This window comes from Salmo trutta, chromosome 2 (genome assembly GCF_901001165.1).
Source record: "Salmo trutta chromosome 2, fSalTru1.1, whole genome shotgun sequence".
In the NCBI taxonomy this organism is placed as follows: Eukaryota; Metazoa; Chordata; class Actinopteri; order Salmoniformes; family Salmonidae; genus Salmo; species Salmo trutta.
The window spans coordinates 18803638-18823842 of NC_042958.1; the positions used below are offsets into that span (position 1 = coordinate 18803638).

The 20205-nt window shown below is 42.3% G+C and overlaps 2 protein-coding genes across 5 annotated transcripts in view; one reads left to right on the forward strand and one right to left on the reverse strand.

The window, feature by feature from the left end:
• neto1l (neuropilin (NRP) and tolloid (TLL)-like 1, like) overlaps window positions 1-20205 on the reverse strand; it is a 182143-nt gene that overhangs the window by 54876 nt on the left and 107062 nt on the right. The gene's annotated exons all lie outside the window — the stretch shown is intronic.
• Window positions 3345-6195, forward strand: LOC115152769 (zinc finger protein RFP-like). The gene is made up of 2 exons (XM_029697557.1): window positions 3345-3462; window positions 3728-6195. The coding sequence occupies exon 2, from the start codon at window positions 3730-3732 to the stop codon at window positions 5386-5388; it is 1659 nt and encodes a 552-aa protein (XP_029553417.1). The 5' UTR covers window positions 3345-3462; window positions 3728-3729; the 3' UTR covers window positions 5389-6195.

Below are 20205 nucleotides of genomic sequence, written 5' to 3' on the forward strand. Positions count from 1 at the left end.
CAGCCGCTTATAAGAAATTCCGCTACGGCTTCAGACGAACCATCAAACAGGCAAAGCATCAATACAGGACTAAGATTGAATCCTACTACACCGGCTCTGACACTTGTCGGATGTGGCAGGGCTTGCAAACTATTACGGAGTACAAAGGGAAACCCAGCTGCGAGCTGCCCAGTAACGCAAGCCTACCAGACGAGCTACATGCCTTTTATGCTTGCTTTGAGCAACACTGAAGCATGCATGAGAGCAACAGCTTTTCCGGACGACTGTGATATCACGCTCTACAAAGCCGATGTGAGCAAGACCTTTAAACAGGTCAACATTCATTAGGCAGCGGGCCAGACGGATTACAAGGATGTGTACTCAGAGCATGCGCGGACCAACTGGCAAGTGTCTTCACTGACATTTTCAACCTCTCCCTGACCGAGTCTGTAATACCTACATGTTTCAAGCAGACCACCATAGTCCCTGTGCCCAAGAAAGCAAATGTAACCTACCTAAATGACTACCGCCCCGTAGCACTCACGTCAGTAGCCATGAAGTGCTTTGAAAGGCTTGTCATGGCTCACATCAACACCATCATCACGGAAACCCTAGACCCACTCCAATTCGCATACCGCCCCAACAGATCCACAGATGACGCAATCTCAATAACACTTCACACTGCCCTTTCCCACCTGGACAAAAGGAACACCTATGTGAAAATTATTTTCATTGACTCAAGCATTCAGCACCTCCCTCTGCAACTGGATCCTGGACTTCCTGATGGGCCGCCCCCAGGTGGTAAGGATAGGCAACAACACATCTGCCACACTGATCCTCAACAAGGGGGCCCCTCAAGGGTGCGTCCTTAGTCCCCTCCTGTACTCCCTGTTCACCCATGACTGCGTAGCTAAGCATTTCTCCAACACCATCATTAAGTTTGCTGATGACACAAATGTGGTTGGCAATGAGACAGCCTATAGGGAGGAGGTCAGAGACCTGGCAGTGTGGTGCCAGAACAACAACCTCTCCCTCAACGTGAGCAAGACAAAGGAGATGGTCGTGGACTACAGGAAAAGGAGGGCCGAACACGCACCCATTCTCATCGACGGGGCTGTAGTGGACCGGGTCGAGAGTTTCAAGTGCCTTGGTGTCCACATCACCAACAAACTATCATAGTCCAAACACACCAAGAAAGTCGTGAAGAGGGCACAACAATGCATTATCCCCCTCAGGAGACTGAAAAGACTTGCCATGGGTCCGCAGATTCTCAAAAAGTTCTACAGCTGCACCATCGAGAGCATTCTGATCGGCTGCATCACCGCCTGGTATGGCAACTATCGGCATCCGACCATAAGGTTCAACAGAGGGTAGTGCGTACAGCCCAGTACATCACTGGGGCCAAGCTTCCTGCCATCCAGGACCTATATACTAGGCGGTGTCAGATGAAGGTCCAAAAAATGGTCATAGATTTGTTCTCTCTGCAACTGCATGGCAAGCGGTACCGGAGTGCCAAGTCTAGGTCCAAAAGGCTCCTTAAACGGCTTCTACGTGCAAGCCATAAGACTGCTGAACAATTAATCAAATGGCCCCCCGGACTATTTACATTTACACCCCCCTTCCCTCCCCTTTCTTTTTACACTGCTGCTACTCGCTGTTTATTATTTATGCATTGTCACTTTACCCCTACCTACATGTACAAATTACCTTGACTAACCTGTGCCCCCGCACATTGACTCGGTACCGGTATCCCCTGTTTATAGCCTCGTTATTGTTATTTTATTGTGTTACTTTTTAACTTATTTTTTACTTTAGTTAATTTTGTAAATATTTTCTTAACTCTATTTCTTGAACTGCATTGTTGGTTAAGGGCTTGTAAGTAAGCATTTCACGGTAAGGTCTACACCTGTTGCATTTGGAGCATTTGATAAATACAATTTGATTTGATTTGACACCCGGTCTCATATCTACTATTTTACTGGCTGCAACTTCAACGATTAACTCTATCTATAATTGAACCCCTTTAATGATTATGATGGCACGAACCCAGTCCCATTGGTCATCACCCCTGTTAACCAGACACCCTGAGGGAGACATCCTGACAGCGCTAAGCCATGTAAGATCATACAAACAATTGTAAAATTGTTTCAAATACTAATTAACAATAATCTACAATAGGGCTTACCCAGGAAACAGACTTCCAAATGAACCTATCCATTGTAAACAAGTGTAACGGTAACGTATATTAATATACACTATACACTATATTTTAAACTGGGTGGTTCGAGCCCTGAATGCTGATTGGCTGACAGCCATGGTATATCAGACCGTATACCATGGGTATGACAAAAACATGTATTTTTAGTGCTCTAATTACGTTGGTAACCAGTTTATAAGAGCAATAAAGCACCTCGGGGGTTTGTGATATACGGCCAATTTACCACGGCTAAGGTCTGTTTCCAGGTACTCCGCGTTGTGTTGTGCATAAGAACTGCCATTAGCTGTGGTATATTAGCCATATACCACACCTCCTCGGGCCTTATTGCTTAAATATACACTATTTACAATCAATGCCTTCTCATGTAAATCGTCAAAATATACATAATTTTATTACCTTAATCAGTCTGCTTATATTTCATTCACGTTTTTATTTAATCTGCTTTTGTCATTACTTTACCGTTTTTCATTTAACTTAATTAACTGTTCAGTCTATTGATACACAACAACCTTTTGGAAGGGATGTGTGAGAGAGAGAGAGAGAAAGAGAGAGAGTGAGAGAGTGTGTGTGAGTGTGGGTGCGTGCGTGCGTGCGTGGCATAAAGATGTCAGGGGACAGATTTGAACAAAGAAAACTGATATCTGTTGGCTAGTCTGTCACTGTCATTGCCTGCCTGTCAACTGAGGACTTGTCCTGAAAGACAGATCAGTTGGTGAAAATATGACATTGATTTAAACCAAATAAGATATATCACTTGTATTCTCCTTCTACCTCTCTCTAATAATAGGAATGAATAATGGGGGGGCGGGGGGACACACCCACTGCCAGGACATCCAACAAATGAAAGAGAGAATCTTTCTGCCATTATTTTGACGGGATGTTGCAAATACTGTAAATAGTGTAAAAAAAACTATGACAAAGGTGTTTGAAAAATATAGAGCTGTTAAAGATCAAAGAGCAAGTGCTGGCTTAGGGCCGGGGTGCAAAACTCCAATCCTTGAGGGTAACTGGGTCTAGTTGTTGCATTTCCTGCCCCTTTAAGAGCAGGAAACACAGAGAGCATGGAGGGAAAGAGAGAGAGAGGGAAATGGAAGGGAAGTAGGGAAAGAGTTAAGGAGGAGCTGTGTGATGTCACTTTCCTGAAGTGAAAGTAAATGAGAAGCAGAGGACTGCACAGACGTTCTCTTGCTCTTCACAAAACATTCTACACAGCTGCACTGAGGCACCCTTTTGTCGTAAAAGAAGAAAAGTACAAGCATAATCAGGTAAGGAGACAGAGAGAGAATTTGTGCAAGAAGACTTTAATTGTAAGAAAGCATACAATCTAAGTAAATGTATTGTAGTGACTACTTTGAATAGCAAGGGATAAACCCTGTCTTGTGTTTATTTCAATCATGTAGTCAAGTGAATGGCAGCATTAGTGAAAGATTGTGGTGTGGACAGGTATCAAGTAAGGAATGTTCTTAGTAAACACAGCTATAAAAGACAAATAAGTCCAGGAAGTCCTTTTATAGTTATTTTGTATTCCAGATATGGCGTCCTCGAACAGTCTGCTGCCTGAGGAGCAATTCCAGTGCTCTATCTGTCTGGATGTTCTCACTGATCCGATCACCACTCCATGTGGACACAACTTCTGCCAGGCCTGTATCAGCAGGTACTGGAAAAGCACTGAACAGTGCCAGTGTCCAATGTGTAAGGAGACCTTTGACAAAAGGCCTAAGCTCAAAATCAACACAACACTCCGAGAGGTTGTGAATCATTTTAAGGGGATACAAGTCAGAGACAGAGATGAGTCCCCTGCTGCGCCTGGAGAAGTGGCCTGTGATGTCTGCACTGTGACGAAGCTCAAGGCCCTGAAGTCCTGCATGGAGTGTCTGACCTCCTTCTGTGAGACTCATCTGCAGCCTCATCAGATAGCCCCAGCCCTGAAGAGACACAAGCTGATCAACCCTGTGGAGAACCTGGAAGACAGGATGTGCAAGAAGCACAAGAAACCCCTGGATCTGTTCTGCAAGACTGACCAAATGTGTGTGTGTCAGTTCTGCACTGTGACAGACCACAAGGGCCATCACACCGTCCCTCTGAGGAAGGAGTTCGGAGAGAAGAAAGCTGAGCTGGGAAGGACAAAGAATCAAGTGCAGCAGATGATCCAGAAGTGCCTACAGAAGGTTAAAGAGATCAAACACTCAGCGGAGCTCAGCAACAGAGATGCAGAGAGAGAGAGAGAAGAAAGCGAACAGGTCTTCACCACTCTAGTCCGCTCCATGCAGAGAAGCCAGGCTGAGGTGTCTAAGATGATTGGAGAGAAGCAGAAAGCAACCATGCGGCAGGCTGAGGGGCTCATTAAAGAGCTGGAGCAGGAAATCACTGAGCTACAGAGGAGACACTCAGAGCTGGAGCAGCTCTCACACTCTAAGGATCATCTCCACCTCCTCCAAAGCTCGCCATCCCTGTGCCCCCTTACATCCACCAAGGACTGGTCTGATGTCAGTATAACCCGGAACCAGAGCAAGTGGAATGTGCAGAAAGACATATCCCAACTGGATAAAAAGGTGAGGAGAGCACTTTCTGAACTTGAGGATAAATTGAATAATGTATTGGAAAAGTCAAAGGGTGATGAGCTGAAGAGGATGCAGCAGTATGCAGTGGATGTCACTATGGACCCTGATACAGCACATCCCCTTATCATTGTATCTGGCAATGGGAAACTGGTGAGAACAGGTCACTTTGAACAGAACCACTTCTACAACCTAAAGAGGTTTAGAAGTCGTGTAGCTGTTTTGGCAAAGGAGGGCTTCTCCTCTGGGAGATTCTACTATGAGGTGCAGGTGAAGGGGAAGACTGGGTGGAATGTAGGAGTGGCCAAAGAGTCGATTAATAGAAAGACAGGTGGATTATACCCAGAGCAAGGATTCTGGACCGTGTGGTTGTCTTTACAGGTTGACTATGAGGCCTGCACAGACCCCCATACCTCCCTCTCACTGAAGAGCAAGCCGGAGAAGTTGGGGGTGTTTGTGGATTATGAGAAGGGTCAAGTCTCCTTCTATGATGTGGACACCAGGTCTCATATCTTCTCTTTCACCGGCTGCACCTTTACAGGGAAGCTCTATCCATACTTGAACCCCTTTGATGATTATGATGGCTCAAATTCAGCACCAATGATCATCACCCCTGTTAACCAGACACCCTGAGGGTGACATTGTGACAGTGCTAAAATGGGGGCATTTGTAATACTGATCCAAATGGTAATTTAAAGTAACCCATAACCTTTTAGGACACATACATAATATTTGTATTACTTTTATCAGACCTACTAACCTGCTTGTATTTAATATGTTTTTGTCAGCTGACATTGTTTGACGGTGAAATGTAAAGCTTTCATTGGATTGGATTTGGTTTCCTGATCTAATGGAAACACTGTGCCCATTGTGAAACTGACCCAGTGAACTTATAGTGAACTCAGAAATGTGTATTTGAGTATCTGGTATTAAAAGGTCCAATGCAGTTTTTATTTCAATATCAAATAATTTCTGGGTAACAATGAAGTACCTTACTATGATTATCAGTGGTGGGTGCAAATCACTATTGTTCGAGTCACAAGCATGTCTCAAGTTACAAGGTCCAGGTCTCAAGTCGAGTCCCAAGTAGAACAGGTCGAGTCTCGAGTCAAGTCCAAGTCGTGCATTCTAAGAACAAGTAAAGTAGAGTCACAAGCTTTTGAAGTCAAGTCTCAAGTCAAGAAAAAAATATATACAGTATATATCTTTGTCTATTTATTGAGGCTACCAGACAGCCCTTTTCAGTATCTTGTCCTAAACATATTTTGAATATGTAATAATACATTTTAACAAATTCCCAATGCAAGTAAATTAAGTAAATTATACATTTCAAGCAATTTCATACCAAAAGACCAGCAGGCAAATGATAGTAGTTGTTGCTTGGTGCCCCATTGCTGGTGAGCTTGCAAAATAAACATTTAATATTCTTGATCACCAAAATGTTTTGGAGTTGCATATCTTTATGGCAATCGTCTCTCCCTACAATTGGACATTTGCGCTGCACCCGATCCTATAGCTGCACCAAATCAGCAATTTATTCACTAGCTCAGTGGTTCTCAAAATGTTTGTAAAACAGCATTTTACACCTGCATTATGTGTAAAACTTTCATCTCAAAATGCAGGTGTAAAACGCAGTTTTACAAAATGTTTGAGAACCTCTGTGCTAGCGAACAGATTGCAGATTTCCTGTACAGCTATTGTATTGGGTGCAGCGTAAATGTCGAATAGTAGAGAGAGATGGTGCAGGTGTCGTCAGCCAATATCAACTAGGGATATCAGGAGGTTGCAGGAGACGGATGGAAAGCATGGTCTGTCTTAGCTTTCAAAAACTCTAGGCAGCATTCTGGCTTCACCCTACAGTTCTGACATTAGCTTTGCCCACTACTGCCTCATGTGAACTACAATCCTGACCCTGTGTTTTAATAGGCATCACTTGCTATATGGCTTTCGAAACATATGGCCCTTATCTTCCAACAACAGGAAAAAAATCCTTCAAATAAAATGACTTGTCCTGAAAGATCCATACAGCTATGGGTGCTTCCATCCGATGAAACTACACTTACGCTACACAGGAATGCGGAGCAAGCTAGATAGCTAATTAGCACAGCTATCAGAGATATAGCCAGTAGCCACCAACACTAGAACTATCTGAAATAGGAAAATGATCAATGAAATCACCAGGCCGCCTAATGTTATTGTTCTGGCAAAGACGCGTTCATAGTAGATTGCTAAACTGTACACAGTATATGGATTACTTTTGTATGGATAATATAAACATAGGCTGACTCTGTTTTTACCAGGCAAAACTGGAGAAAATTAAACAAGTGCTATCTGGATATGCGCCCGCCTTTGCATGCTAATGCTGATGACTGGTCAGCAATCAAGAAGCACAACTTTTTGGTTCTAAAGCACAGATTAGATGTTTTTTAGACAATCATTTTGTCATGATCGTCGTAAGAACTGGACCAAGGCGCAGCGTGATTAAAGTTCCACATAATTTATTGAAGCAAAACTTCCAAACAAAAAGAAACAAACAACAAACCGTGACATCAGAGGTGCAACATGCAGTAACTCAAAACAATATCCCACAAAATACAGTGGGGAAATGGCTGCCTAAATATGATCCCCAATTAGAGGCAACGATTACCAGCTGCTTCTAATTGGAAACCATACCAAGCACACCAACATAGAAATAATAAACCTAGAACACCCCCTAGTCACGCCCTGACCTACTATACCATAGAGAACCAAGGGCTCTCTCTGGTCAGGGCGTGACACATTTGGTGCAATACCGTAGGCCTATGTTAGAAACCAGATCAAATAGGAAAAGGTATAAATATAAAATACAAATAGTATATGTAGACAATTAAAGTATGAAAAATATGTATTTTTCCCATTCAGTTTCATACTCTCGACCCCCCAGAACCTTCTCCACTTTGAGAACCACTGTGCTAGCTCACATGACCTGTCTTGATTGACAGTTTGCTGGTCCAATCAGAGGGCAGAGAGTGCGCATCACTAGGCAAATCTGTTGCACTTTTATTTTTTTTGCAAGTGCGAGGCTGCTTGTGTCTACGGTCTCTGGCTGTGTAGAGAGTAATCCAGGGAGACACTATGCCAGAAAATGACAAAACGTTACAAAACCTGGCCAGATAATTTCAAGTCATCAGTCTCAAGTCAAAGTTGAGTCAGGAGTCAAGTCAAGTCTCAAGAAATTGTATTTTCTTTCAAGTCGAGTCTCAAGTCATCAAATGTGTAACTCAAGTCAGACTTGAGTCCAAGTCATGTGACTTGAATCCAGACCTCTGGTGATTTTTTAAAATTAAAATGGTCAAAAAGAAAAAATAGCTTCTTAGCAAAGAGTAGTTTCTTAAGCAAGAATTTAGCTAGGACTGTCTTGGAGTGGTCTGAGTGGGGAGGGGAAAACTGAAAACTAGCTGTTATTGGAACTCTCCATCTTCTAGGTCGGTTTCAATAAAACGTCACAATACGTTCGATTTGCTACGCTAAAACCATTGACAACTACGTGCCGTTTTCAAGGGATTGTGAAATACAGTTGCAAGAAAAAGTATGTGAAGCCTTTGGAATTACCTGGATTTCTGCATAAATTGGTCAAAAAAATGTGATCTAATCTTCCTCTAAGTCACAACAATAGACAAACACAGTGGCTTAAACTAATAACACACAAATGATTGTATTTTTCTTGTCTATATTGAATACATAATTTAAACATTCACAGTGTAGGTTTGAAAAAGTATGTGAACCCCTAGGCTAATGACTTCTCCAAAAGATAATTGGAGTCAGGAGTCTGCTAACCTGGAATCCAATCAATGAGACGAGATTGGCAATGTTGGTTAGAGCTACCCTGCAATATAAAAAACATTCACAAAATGTGAGTTTGCTATTCACATGAAGCATTGCCTGATGTGAACCATGCCTCATACAAAAGAGATCTCAGAAGACCTAAGATTAAGAATTGTTGACTTGCATAAAGCTGGAAATGGTTACAAAAGTATCTCTGAAAGCCTTGATGTTCATCAGTCCACGGTAAGACAAATTGTCTATACTATAAATGGAGAAGGTTCAGCACTATTGCTACTCTCCCTAGGAGTGGCCATCCTGCAAAGATGACTGCAAGAACACAGCACAGAATGATCAATGAGGTTAAGAAGAATCCTATCAGCTAAAGACTTACAGAAATCTCTGGAACAAGCAAACATCTCTGACGACGAGTCTACGATACGTGAAACACTAAACAAGAATAGTGTTCATGGGAAGACACCACGGTAGAAGCCACTGCAGTCCAAGAAAACATTGCTGCACGTCTGAAGTTCGCAAAAGAGCACTTGGATGTTCCAGTAGCTACTTCCAGTGCTACTGGCAAAATATTCTGTGGACAGATGAAACTAAAGTTGAGTTGTTTGGAAGGAACACACAACACTATGTGTGGAGAGAAAAAAAGGCACATCACACCAACATCAAAACCTCATGTGATGTCACCAGGTAGGCCAAAACTCCACCCCACCAAAACAAGCAGAAATTTCAGGCGGTCTTTTCAAACTGCTCTTACACTAAAAGGGCATTATCATTTTCAGTTATTCCAACCTCATAGTGTGGATATATCTCACAGGAGTTTATATCAGATGGTGCCGGAGGGGATGGCTGTTTTATGCTATTTAGTTTTTTTCATATTGTTTGTAGATAATGTTGCTGCTACCGTCTCTTATGACCGAAAAGAGCTTCTGGACATCAGAACAGCAATTACTCACCTTGAATTGGACAAATAATTTCTCTTTAACGAGTCGGACGAGAGGGATTTACTCCAGACACCCGACCAGGCCCTCATCCCCGTCATTCGCAGGAGAAAGAGACGGATGTTTTGTGGAAGGAGAACAGGGTGCCTTGTGAGGATCTGGTGACGAGTGGCTAATTTGCCTTTGCTATCGGTGCTATCGGTACTATTGGCTAACGTACAATAGCTGGATAATAAAGTGGACGAACTAAAAGCACGTACATCCTACCAACGGGACATTAAAAACTGTCCCTGTATATAGCCTCGCTATTATTTTACTGCTGCTCTTTATTTCTTACTTTTATCTCTTATGTTTTTGTATTTTTCTTAACTGTATTGTTGGTAAGTAAGCATTTCACTGTAAGGTTGTATTCGGTGCATGTGACAAATAATTGATTTGATTAGATTTTTGACTGCAGTGGCCTTTTAAAATACCTTTCTGTGTACTTGAGTATTTTCACATGTACTTTTATTTGAGTATTTTAATGGTTATTTGTAAAAAAAACAAATAGTCTACCAAATTGTATATGAGGGTATTTTCAAATGCATGGGAGTGTAATTGAGTCAGTGTATTTTAATATGCTTTCCAGGGGTATTTCCAAATACATTAAAATATCCAACTACTACTTATTTTTTCAAATAAAAGCTATCTGAATAATTACTTCAATGTATGTAAAGTAATTGAGATATTTGAAATGGTATTTTAATCCAGGTCTGCCCAACAGATACAGTGTGAGGAGCACTAGAGGACAAGCAATCATCCCAGGGACCCCTGCTATTTTACATTTCCAAACCACCTTAGATCCTTCAACCTCTCCCCTCATCAATCTGCCTTTCTCCAGTCTCCTCTATCTGCCTCTCCCCTCCCCCCCTCCCCCCTCCTAAACCTATCAGCAGAGTAACCAGCAACCTCTGGCACCACAGCAAACTGCCAGGACATCCAGCAATGATGCAACAACCTTTGGAAAGGCTGTCGGTTGGTTGGCTGGTGTGTGAGTGTGCGTGGCATAAAGATGTCAGGGGACAGTTTTATCAAAGAAAACTGGTATTTGGTGGCTAGACTGTCACTGTCAGCTGATGACTGGGGAAAGTATGACAATAATTTAAACCAAATAAGATATATCACTTGTCTTCTCTCTCTCTGTGTCCAATCCTTCCTATGACTTTTACCCCTCTCTAGTAGTCCTGGCAGAAAGGCTAGACTACTCCACTAAGTGGTATGGAGGGAATCAATGTGGCCTTATTGCATAGACCACAACATTAAGAGGGGGGCAACGTTCTCTGTAACACCAATTGTATGGTAATACATAATAAAAAAATATATATATTTCACCTTTATTTAACCAGGCAGGCCAGTTGAGAACAAGTTCTCATTTACAACTGTGACCTGGCCAAGATAAAGCAAAGCAGTGCGACTCAACAACACAGAGTTACACATGGAATAAACAAACATAGTCTATATACAGTGTGTGTAAATGAGGTAAGATAAGGGAGGTAAGACAATAAATAGGCCATAGTGAAGAAATAATTACAATTTAGCAATTAAACACTGGAGTGATAGATGTGCAGAGGATGAATGTGCAGGTAGAGATACTGGGGTGCAAAGGAGCAATTTGCTGAGTAGAGTGTTGGAGGCTATTTTGTAAATGACATCGCCGAAGTCAAGTATTGGTTGGATAGTCAGTTTTACGAGGGTATGTTTGGCAGCATGAGTGAAGGATGCTTTGTTGCGAAATAGGAAGCAAATTCTAGATTGAATTTTGGATTGGAGATGCTTAATGTGAGTCTGGAAGGAGAGTTTGCAGTCTAACCAGACACCTAGGTATTTGTAGTTGTCCACATGTTCTAAGTCAGAACCGTAAGTCAGAAATTCTCAATTATCGTGGATTTATCGGTGGTGACAGTGTTTCCTAGCCTCAGTGCAGTGGGCAGCTGGGAGGAGGTGCTCTTATTCTCCATGGACTTTACAGTGTCCCAGAACTTTTTGGAGTTTGTGCTACAGCATGCAAGTTTCTGTTTGAAAAAGCTAGCCTTTGCTTTCTTATCTGCCTGTGTATTTTGGTTCCTAACCTCCCTGAAAAGTTGTATATCGTGGGGGCTATTCAATGCTAATGCAGTACGCCACAGGATGTTTTTGTGCTGGTCAAGGGCAGTCAGGTCTGGAGTTAACCAAGGGCTATATCTGTTCCTGGTTCTAAATTTTTTGAATGGGGCATGCTTATTTAAGATGGCGAGGAAAGCACTTTTAAAGAATAACCAGGCATCCTCTACTGACGGAATGAGGTCATTATCCTTCCAGGATACCCGGTCCAGGTCGATTATAAAGGCCTGCTCGCTGAAGTTTTTTAGGGAGCATTTGATAGTGATGAGGGGTGGTCGTTTGACCGCAGACCCATTATGGACGCAGGCAATGAGGCAGTGATCGCTGAGATCTTGGTTGAAGACAGCAGAGGTGTATTTGGAAGGTAGGTTGGTTAGGATGATATCTATGAAGGTGCCCGTGTTTATGGATTTGGGGTTGTACCTGGTAGGTTCATTGATCATTTGTGTGAGATTCAGGGCAACTAGCTTAGATTGTAGGACGGCCGGGGTGTTAAGCATGTCCCAGTTTAGGTCACCTAAAAGTACGAGCTCTGAAGATAGATGGGGGCAATCAATTCACATATGTGTCCAGGGCACAGCTAGGGGCAGAAGGTGGTCTATAGCAAGTGGCAACGGTGAGAGACTTGTTTCTGGAAAGGTGGATTTTTGAAAGTAGAAGCTGAAATTGTTTGGGCATAGACCTGGATAGTAAGACAGAACTCTGCAGGCTATCTCTGTAGTAGATTGCAACTCCACCCCCTTTGGCAGTTCTATCTATCGGAAAATGTTATAGTTAGGGATGGAAATTTCAGGGGTTTTGGTGGCCTTCCTAAGCCAGGATTCAGACACGGCTAGGACATCCGGGTTGGTAGAGTGTGCTATAGCAGTGAATAAAACAAACTTACATGCTGACCAGACCGGACACGTCGCGTGCGCGAGCATCGCAAAATAAATGTTGAATTCCATGTTATTAAATTATTGCACCCACACTGCTCGCGCGTGCCAACGAGCGTCTGCGATGCCAAGGGCTAAAATAGAACTCCTTTCTATTTCTGACGCAGATCGCGCTGCAAGTTCTGCCTCTCCCATCTCCTCATTGGTTTATAGAAGCAGGTACCCACGTGCCATCTCCTCATTGGTTATACCCACGTGGAGGATTGAAAGATGAAATGTTTTGCCGGTTGTCGTGGTAATACTATAAAAGTGTAGATGCCAATCACCATAGAAGTTCAAAGATGAAAAAGCCTGAAAGGAGGAGAGATGACTAGAAACGATTCGGTTGGCCGTTTTATGAGTGGATTAATTGTCGGAGTAGAGGACCTTGTGCATTTCAGGTAAAATAACAACTCAATGTTTATATCCCAGGACAAATTAGCTAGCAACAGCAAGCTAGCTAAAAAGGACAAATTGGCTAGCAAGTGCAAGCTAACTAGCTAAATTGTCATACATGTTTAATGCTTTTCGACCTGTCCCCAAATTAATGTAATTGGTTCAGAGTTTGTTTTGATATTTTCAACGGCATGTCGTGATCCCGTTTGGTGTAGGGGGACAAAATAAATGTATACATGATAGCGCACGATGGCACACGCACGCAGCCAGTTTGGGTTCTGTGTTAGGGAGGAGGCTTCAAATGTTAACATGCATGAAACCAAGGCTTTTACGGTTACAGAAGTCAACAAATGAGAGCGCCTGGGGAATGGGAGTGATGCTGGTGGCTACAGAGCCTGGGTTAACCTCTACATCACCAGAGGAACAGAGGAGGAGTAGGGTAAGGGTACGGCTAAAGGCTATAAGAACTGGTCGTCTAATGCATTCGGAACAGAGAGCAAAAGGAGCAGGTTTCTGGGTGCGATAGAATAGATTCAAGGCATAATGTACAGACAAAGGTATGGTAGGATGTGAATACAGTGGAGGTAAACCTAGGCATTGAGTGACGATGAGAGAGGTATTGTCTCTAGAGACAAACCAGGTGAGGTCACCGCATGTGTGGGAGGTGGAACAAAAGGGTTAGTTAATGCATATTGAGCAGGGCTGGAGGCTCTACAGTGCAATAAGACAATAATCACTAACCAAAACAGCAATGGACAAGGCATATTGACATAAGGGAGAGGCATGCGTAGTCGAGTGACCATAGGGTCTAGTGAGTAGCTAGGTGGGCTGGAAACACGGCGATTCAGACAGCTAGCGGGCCTTAGGGGGACGTTGTGACAGAAGAGTCTGTTGTAGCCCCCTCATGCGGTTACGTCGGCAGACCAGTCGTGATGGATCGGCAGGGCTCCGTGTAGTATAAGGGTCCAGGCCAATTGGCAAAATAGGTATTTTATTTCAAGAAATTTTCTGATGGACCTCTTCAGCTAACAGTCCGATATGCTCTAGACTGCTAGCGGGCCACGGCTAGCAGGCTAGCAGATTGGCATTCAGGGGACATCGCAACGGTGGAGCCTGTTGAAATGCCCCTTGGGCGAATTACGTCGGTAGTCCAGTCGTGATCGATCCGCGGGGCTCCATATCGGCAGGAAAAGGGGTCCAGGCCAATTGGCAAAATAGGTATTGTAGCCCAAGGAGTGGCTGATGGACCTCTTCAGGAGATGGGCCTAGCATAGGCTAGCTACAGGCTAATTGGTGCTTGCTTCAGGACAGAGACGTTAGCCAGGAGTAGCCACTCGGATAGCAGCTAGCTAGCTGCGATGATCCAGGTGAAAAGGTTCAGTGCTTGCAGTAGGAATCCGGAGATGTGGAGAAAAAGAAGTCCAATATGTTCTGGGATGAATCGCGCTGTGCAGACTGGCAGGAGTTGTCCGGGCTAAAGGTTAGTTGATGACCGCTAGCAGTGGCTAGCTGACTACTAGCTAGTATCTAGTTAGCTGGCTAGCTTCTGTTGGGGGTTCCGGTTCTAAAGTAAAGAAAATAGCAGATCCATACCACATTGGGTGAGGCGGGTTGCAGGAGAGTATGTTGAAGTTGAGGTTCAAAAATATTTTAAAAAATATATCCGAAATATATTTGCGAATGAAAAAAGATATATACATGGGACACGACAAGACGAAGACAAAGACACCTGACTGCTACGCCATCTTGGATCCGGACTAAGAGATGGTCATAAAGAGATTTTGGTCTGATTTTCTTAGGATCCCCATTCGCCGATGCCAATTGCGATAGCTAGTCTTCCTAGCGTCCGACACATTACGAAAAATACATTACCAAGAAAAATACTTTACAATTGACCTACATTTAAAACACTAACATAGACTTATATGTAAAAAAATTCAAATAAAAACTACAACTAAACACACACAAATGTACACAAAATAAACAATACAACTAAAGAATCATAATGTGTGGGTGTGTGTAGAGTGTGTGTTAGAGAGTGTGTGTGTACATCTATCAGTTACACATACATGTAAGTACATACACACAAAAAGAAGGTCACATTGGGAGAGGTGTTCTGCCATGAGGTGTTTTATTAAAAATTTTTTTTACCAGGTTTGTTGTTCACTTGCGCTATATGAGATGGAAGGGAGTTCCATGCAATCATGTCTCTGTATAATACTGTACTGTGAAAAGACCCCTGGTGACATGTCTGGTGGGGTAAGTGTGTGTGTCAATGCTGTATGTACAGTACCAGTCAAAAGTTTGGAAACACCTACTCATTCCAGGGTTTTTCTTTATTTTACTATTTTCTACATTATAGAATAATAGTGAAGACATCAAAACTATGAAATAACACATATGGAATCATGTACTAACCAAAAAAGTGCAAAACAAATACAAATATATTTTATATTGAGATTCTTCAAAGTAGCCACCCTGAGAGCAGGTTTGTGTCTCCTTCTTCTGTACATAAAAACTGTTTAACATAATAGTGTCTTTGAAAAAGTGGTTCATATATGCCAAAGTCAATAGCGAATGTGACTATGTACATATTTATGTTGTCGTTAATGTATTTAAAGCCTATTTCAGCAAGTTATTCAAGTGTTTGCTGGCTTAGCTAGCCATGCTAACTAGCAACGCAAGTCAGTGTACCTATCTAAAATATATATTTTGTCCTGCCTAACCAGTGAACATGTGGCAGTGACCATCCCGCCAATACCTGTCATCACTGTTTGATATCTTTTACAGCAGGTATGCTTTACTGCATTTTTGTAATTTTCTAAACACAACGCATGTATACTATACAATCACTTTGTGCATTGAGAATGAGAGAGATATTCTGAGAGCAGTGAACATGTGGCTGTGACCGTCCTGCCAATGCCTGTCATCACTGTTTGTTATCTTTTACTGCAGATAAAAACCAAGTCAGCCTGAAGTATGGGTGTCCATGTGCCTTTCTTCTCAAATCAAATCAAATCAAACTTTATTTGTCACATGCACCAAATACAACAAGTGTAGACTTTACTGTGAAATGCTTTTCCTGAGGGGGAAAAGGTTTTTTATGCCCTCTTCACAACTGTCTTGGTATGTTTGCACCATGATAGTTTGTTGGTGATGTAGACACCAAGGAAATTGAAACTCTCGACCCGCTCCACTTCAGCCCCGTCGATGTTAATGGGGGCCTGTTCGGCATGCTTTTTCCTGTAGTCCATGATCAGCTCCTTTATCTTCTCTGACCTCCTCCCTATAGGCTGTCTCATTGTTGTCTGTGATCAGAACAACCACTGTTGTGTCGTCAGCAAACTTAATGATCATTTAGGCATGTTAACTTCGCTTCCTTGGGCACAGAGACTATGGTGGTCTGCTTGAAACATGTAGGTATTACAGACTCGGTCAGGGAGAGGTTGAAAATGTCAGTGAAGACACTTGACAGTTGAGTACACGTCCTGGTAATCCGTCTGGCCCAGCGGCTTTGTGAATGTTGAGGGCTAGGGGGCAGTATTTTCACGGCCGGATGAAAAACGTACTCAATTTAAACAGGTTACTACTCTGTCCCAGAACTAGAATATGCATATTATTAGTAGATTTGGATAGAAAACACTCTGAAGTTTCTAAAACTGTTTGAATGGTGTCTGTGAGTATAACAGAACTCATATGGCAGGCAAAAACCTGAGAAAAAGTCAAACAGGAAGTGGAAAATCTGAGGTTGTAGTTTTTTCAAGTGATTGCCTTGACTGTATACAGTGACTTAGGGTTCATTTTGCACTTCCTAAAGCTTCCACTAGATGTCAGCAGTCTTTAGAACGGTTCTATGGTGAATTTGAAGGGAATACCAGCCGTGGTTAACTGGTGTCCCATTATAAGGCATGGGCTCAAGTCACGCGCAAGGACTTGGGAGCGAGCTGAGTTCATATTCACTCCTAAAGAGAACGAATAGGTCCGGTTGGAATTTTTTTCAAGGTATATGATAAAAACAACCTAAAGATTGATTCTATACATCGTTTGACATGTTTCTACAAACTGTAGTATAACTTTTTTGACTTTTCGTCTGGCCTAAGTAAGCACGTGCTTGGATAGTGAACTTAACGCTCGAACAAAATTGATTATTTGGAAATAAATATTAACTTTATCGAACATTTATTGTGGAGCTGGGATTCCTGGGAGTGCCTTCTGATGAAGATAATCAAAGGTAAGTGAATATTTATAATGTAATTTCTTAGTTTTATTGACTCCAAGATGGCAGGTTTCTGTTTGCTAGTTGTTAGTGTCATCTGGGCTGTACTCAGATTATTGCAAATTGTACTTTCGCCGTGAACCTTTTTTGAAAACTGACAAAGCGGTAGCATTTAGGAGAAGTGTATCTATAATTCTGTGCATAACACTTCTATATTGATCAATGTTTACGATGAGAATTTACGTACTATGTGTGCTCATTCACCGGAGGCATTGGAGGGAAAACATTTCTCAACATTATGCGCCAATGTAAAATGTTATTTTTGGATATAAATATGAACTTTATTGAGCAAAATATACATGTATTGTGTAACATAATGTCCTAGGAGTGTCATCTGATGAAGAGCGTCAAAGGTTTGTGCTTCATTTAGCTGTGTTTTGGGTTTTTGTGATGCATCTAGTTGCTTGGAAAATGGCTGTGTGGTGTTTCTTGTGAAGTTTACAGTATGTCCTAACATAATCGAATTTTATGCTTTCGCCATAAAGCCTTTTTGAAATCGGACAATGTGGTTAGATTAACGAGAAATGTATCTTTAAAATGGTGTAAAATAGTTGATTGTTTGAGAAAATGGAATTATGAGATTTTAGCTGTTTTAAATTTGGCGCTCTGATTTTCCACTGGCTGTTGTCAAAATCAATCCCGTTAACGGGATGAGAACGGGAGGGGGTCACCAACAGGTTAAAGGTTTTGTTCATATCGGCTACCGAGAGCGTTATCACATAGTCATGGTGCTCTCGTGCATGCTTCAGTGTTGCTTGCCTCGAAGCGAGCATAAGTCATTTAGCTCGTCTAGTAGAGTCGTGTCACTGGGCAGCTCGCGTCTGGGTTTCCCTTTGTAGTCCGTAATAGTTTTCAAGCCCTGCCACATCCGACGAGCGTAAGAACCGGTGTAGTAGGATTCAATCTTAATCCTGTATTGACGCTTTGCTTGTTTGATGGTTCGTCTGAGGGCATAGCAGGATTTCTTATAAGCGTCCGGATTAGTCTCTCGCTCCTTGAAAGTGGCAGGTCTAGCCTTTAGCTCGATGCGGATGTTGGCCTGTAATCCATGGCTTCTGGTTGGGATATGTATGTACAGTCACTGTGGGGACGATGTCATCGATGCACTTATTGATGAAGCCGATGACTGAGGTGGTGTACTCCTCAATGCCATTGGATGAATCCCGGAACATATTCCAGTCTGTGCTAGCAAAACAGTCCTGTAGTGTAGCATCCGCGTCATCTGACCACTTCCGTATTGAGCGAGTCACTGATACTTCCTGCTTTGGTTTTTGCTTGCAAGCAGGAATCAGGAGGATAGAATTATGGTCAGATTTACCAAATGGAGTGCGGGGGAGAGCTTTGTATGCATCTCTGTGTGTGGAGTAAAGGTGGTCTAGGATTTTTTTTTCTCTGGTTGCATATGTGACATGTAGGTAAAAATTTGATAAAAACTGATTTAAGTTAGCCTGCATTAAAGTCCCGGCCACTAAGAGTGCCACTTCTGGGTGAGCATTTTCTTCTTTGCTTATGGTTGAGAGCGGTCTTAGTGCCAGCTTCGTTCTGTGGTAGTAAATAGATGGCTACGAATAAAATAGATGAGAACTCTCTTGGTAAATAGTGTGGTCTACAGCTTATCATAAGGTACTATACCTCAGGCGCGCAATAACTCAAGACTTCTTTAACCTGTTATGACTAGGGGGCAGTATTTTCACGGCCGGATAAAAAACGTACCCAATTTAATCTGATTATTACTCCTGCCCAGAAACGAGAATATGCATATAATTATTAGCTTTGGATAGAAAACACTCCAAAGATTCTAAAACTGTTTGAATGGTGTCTGTGAGTATAACAGAACTCATTTGGCAGGCCAAAACCAGAGAAGATTCCAAACAGGAAGGACCCTGTCTCACCATTTCTTGGCCTTCTTCATTATCTCTATCCAATACAGGGGATCTCTGCTGTTACATGACACTTCCTACGGCTCCCATGGGCTCTCAGTGGGCGGCAAAAAGCTGAATCGTGGCTTTGCAGGCTCTGGCTGAAAAACATTAGCGCGTTTGGATAGTGGCCGGTCACAGTACTATGAGACTAAGGCTCGTGCACGAGTCGACTCCATGTTTACTTTCTCTCTTTCTTTGAACGAAAACCACCACTCCCGGTCGGAATATTATCGCTTTTTTACGAGAAAATTGGCATAAAAATGGATTTTAAACAGCGGTTGACATGCTTCGAAGTACGGTAATGGAATATTTAGAATTTTTTTGTCACGAAATGCGTCGTGCTCGTAACCCTTCTTTACCATTCGGATAGTGTCTTGAACGCACGAACAAAACGGCGCTGTTTGGATATAACTATGGATTATTTGGGACCAAACCAACATTTGTTATTGAAGTTGAAGTCCTGGGAGTGCATTCTGACGAAGAACAGCAAAGGTAATAACATTTTTCTTATAGTAAATCTGACTTTGGTGAGTGCTAAACTTGCTGGGTGTCTAAATAGCTAGCCGTGATGGCTGGGCTATCTACTGAGAATATTGCAAAATGTGCTTTCACCGAAAAGCTATTTTAAAATCGGGCATATCGAGTGCATAGAGGAGTTCTGTATCTATAATTCTTAAAATAATTGTTATGTTTTTTGTGAACGTTTATCGTGAGTAATTTAGTAAATTCATCGGAAGTTTGCGGGGGGTATGCTAGTTCTGAACGTCACATGCTAATGTAAAAAGCTGGTTTTTGATATAAATATGAATTTGATTGAACAAAACATGCATGTATTGTATAACATAATGTCCTAGGGGTGTCATCTGATGAAGATCATCAAAGGTTAGTGCTGCATTTAGCTGTGGTTTGGATTTATTTGACATTATATGCTAGCTTGAAAAATGGGTGTCTGATTATTTCTGGCTGGGTACTCTGCTGACATAATCTAATGTTTTACTTTCGTTGTAAAGCCTTTTTGAAATCGGACAGTGTGGTTAGATAAAGGAGAG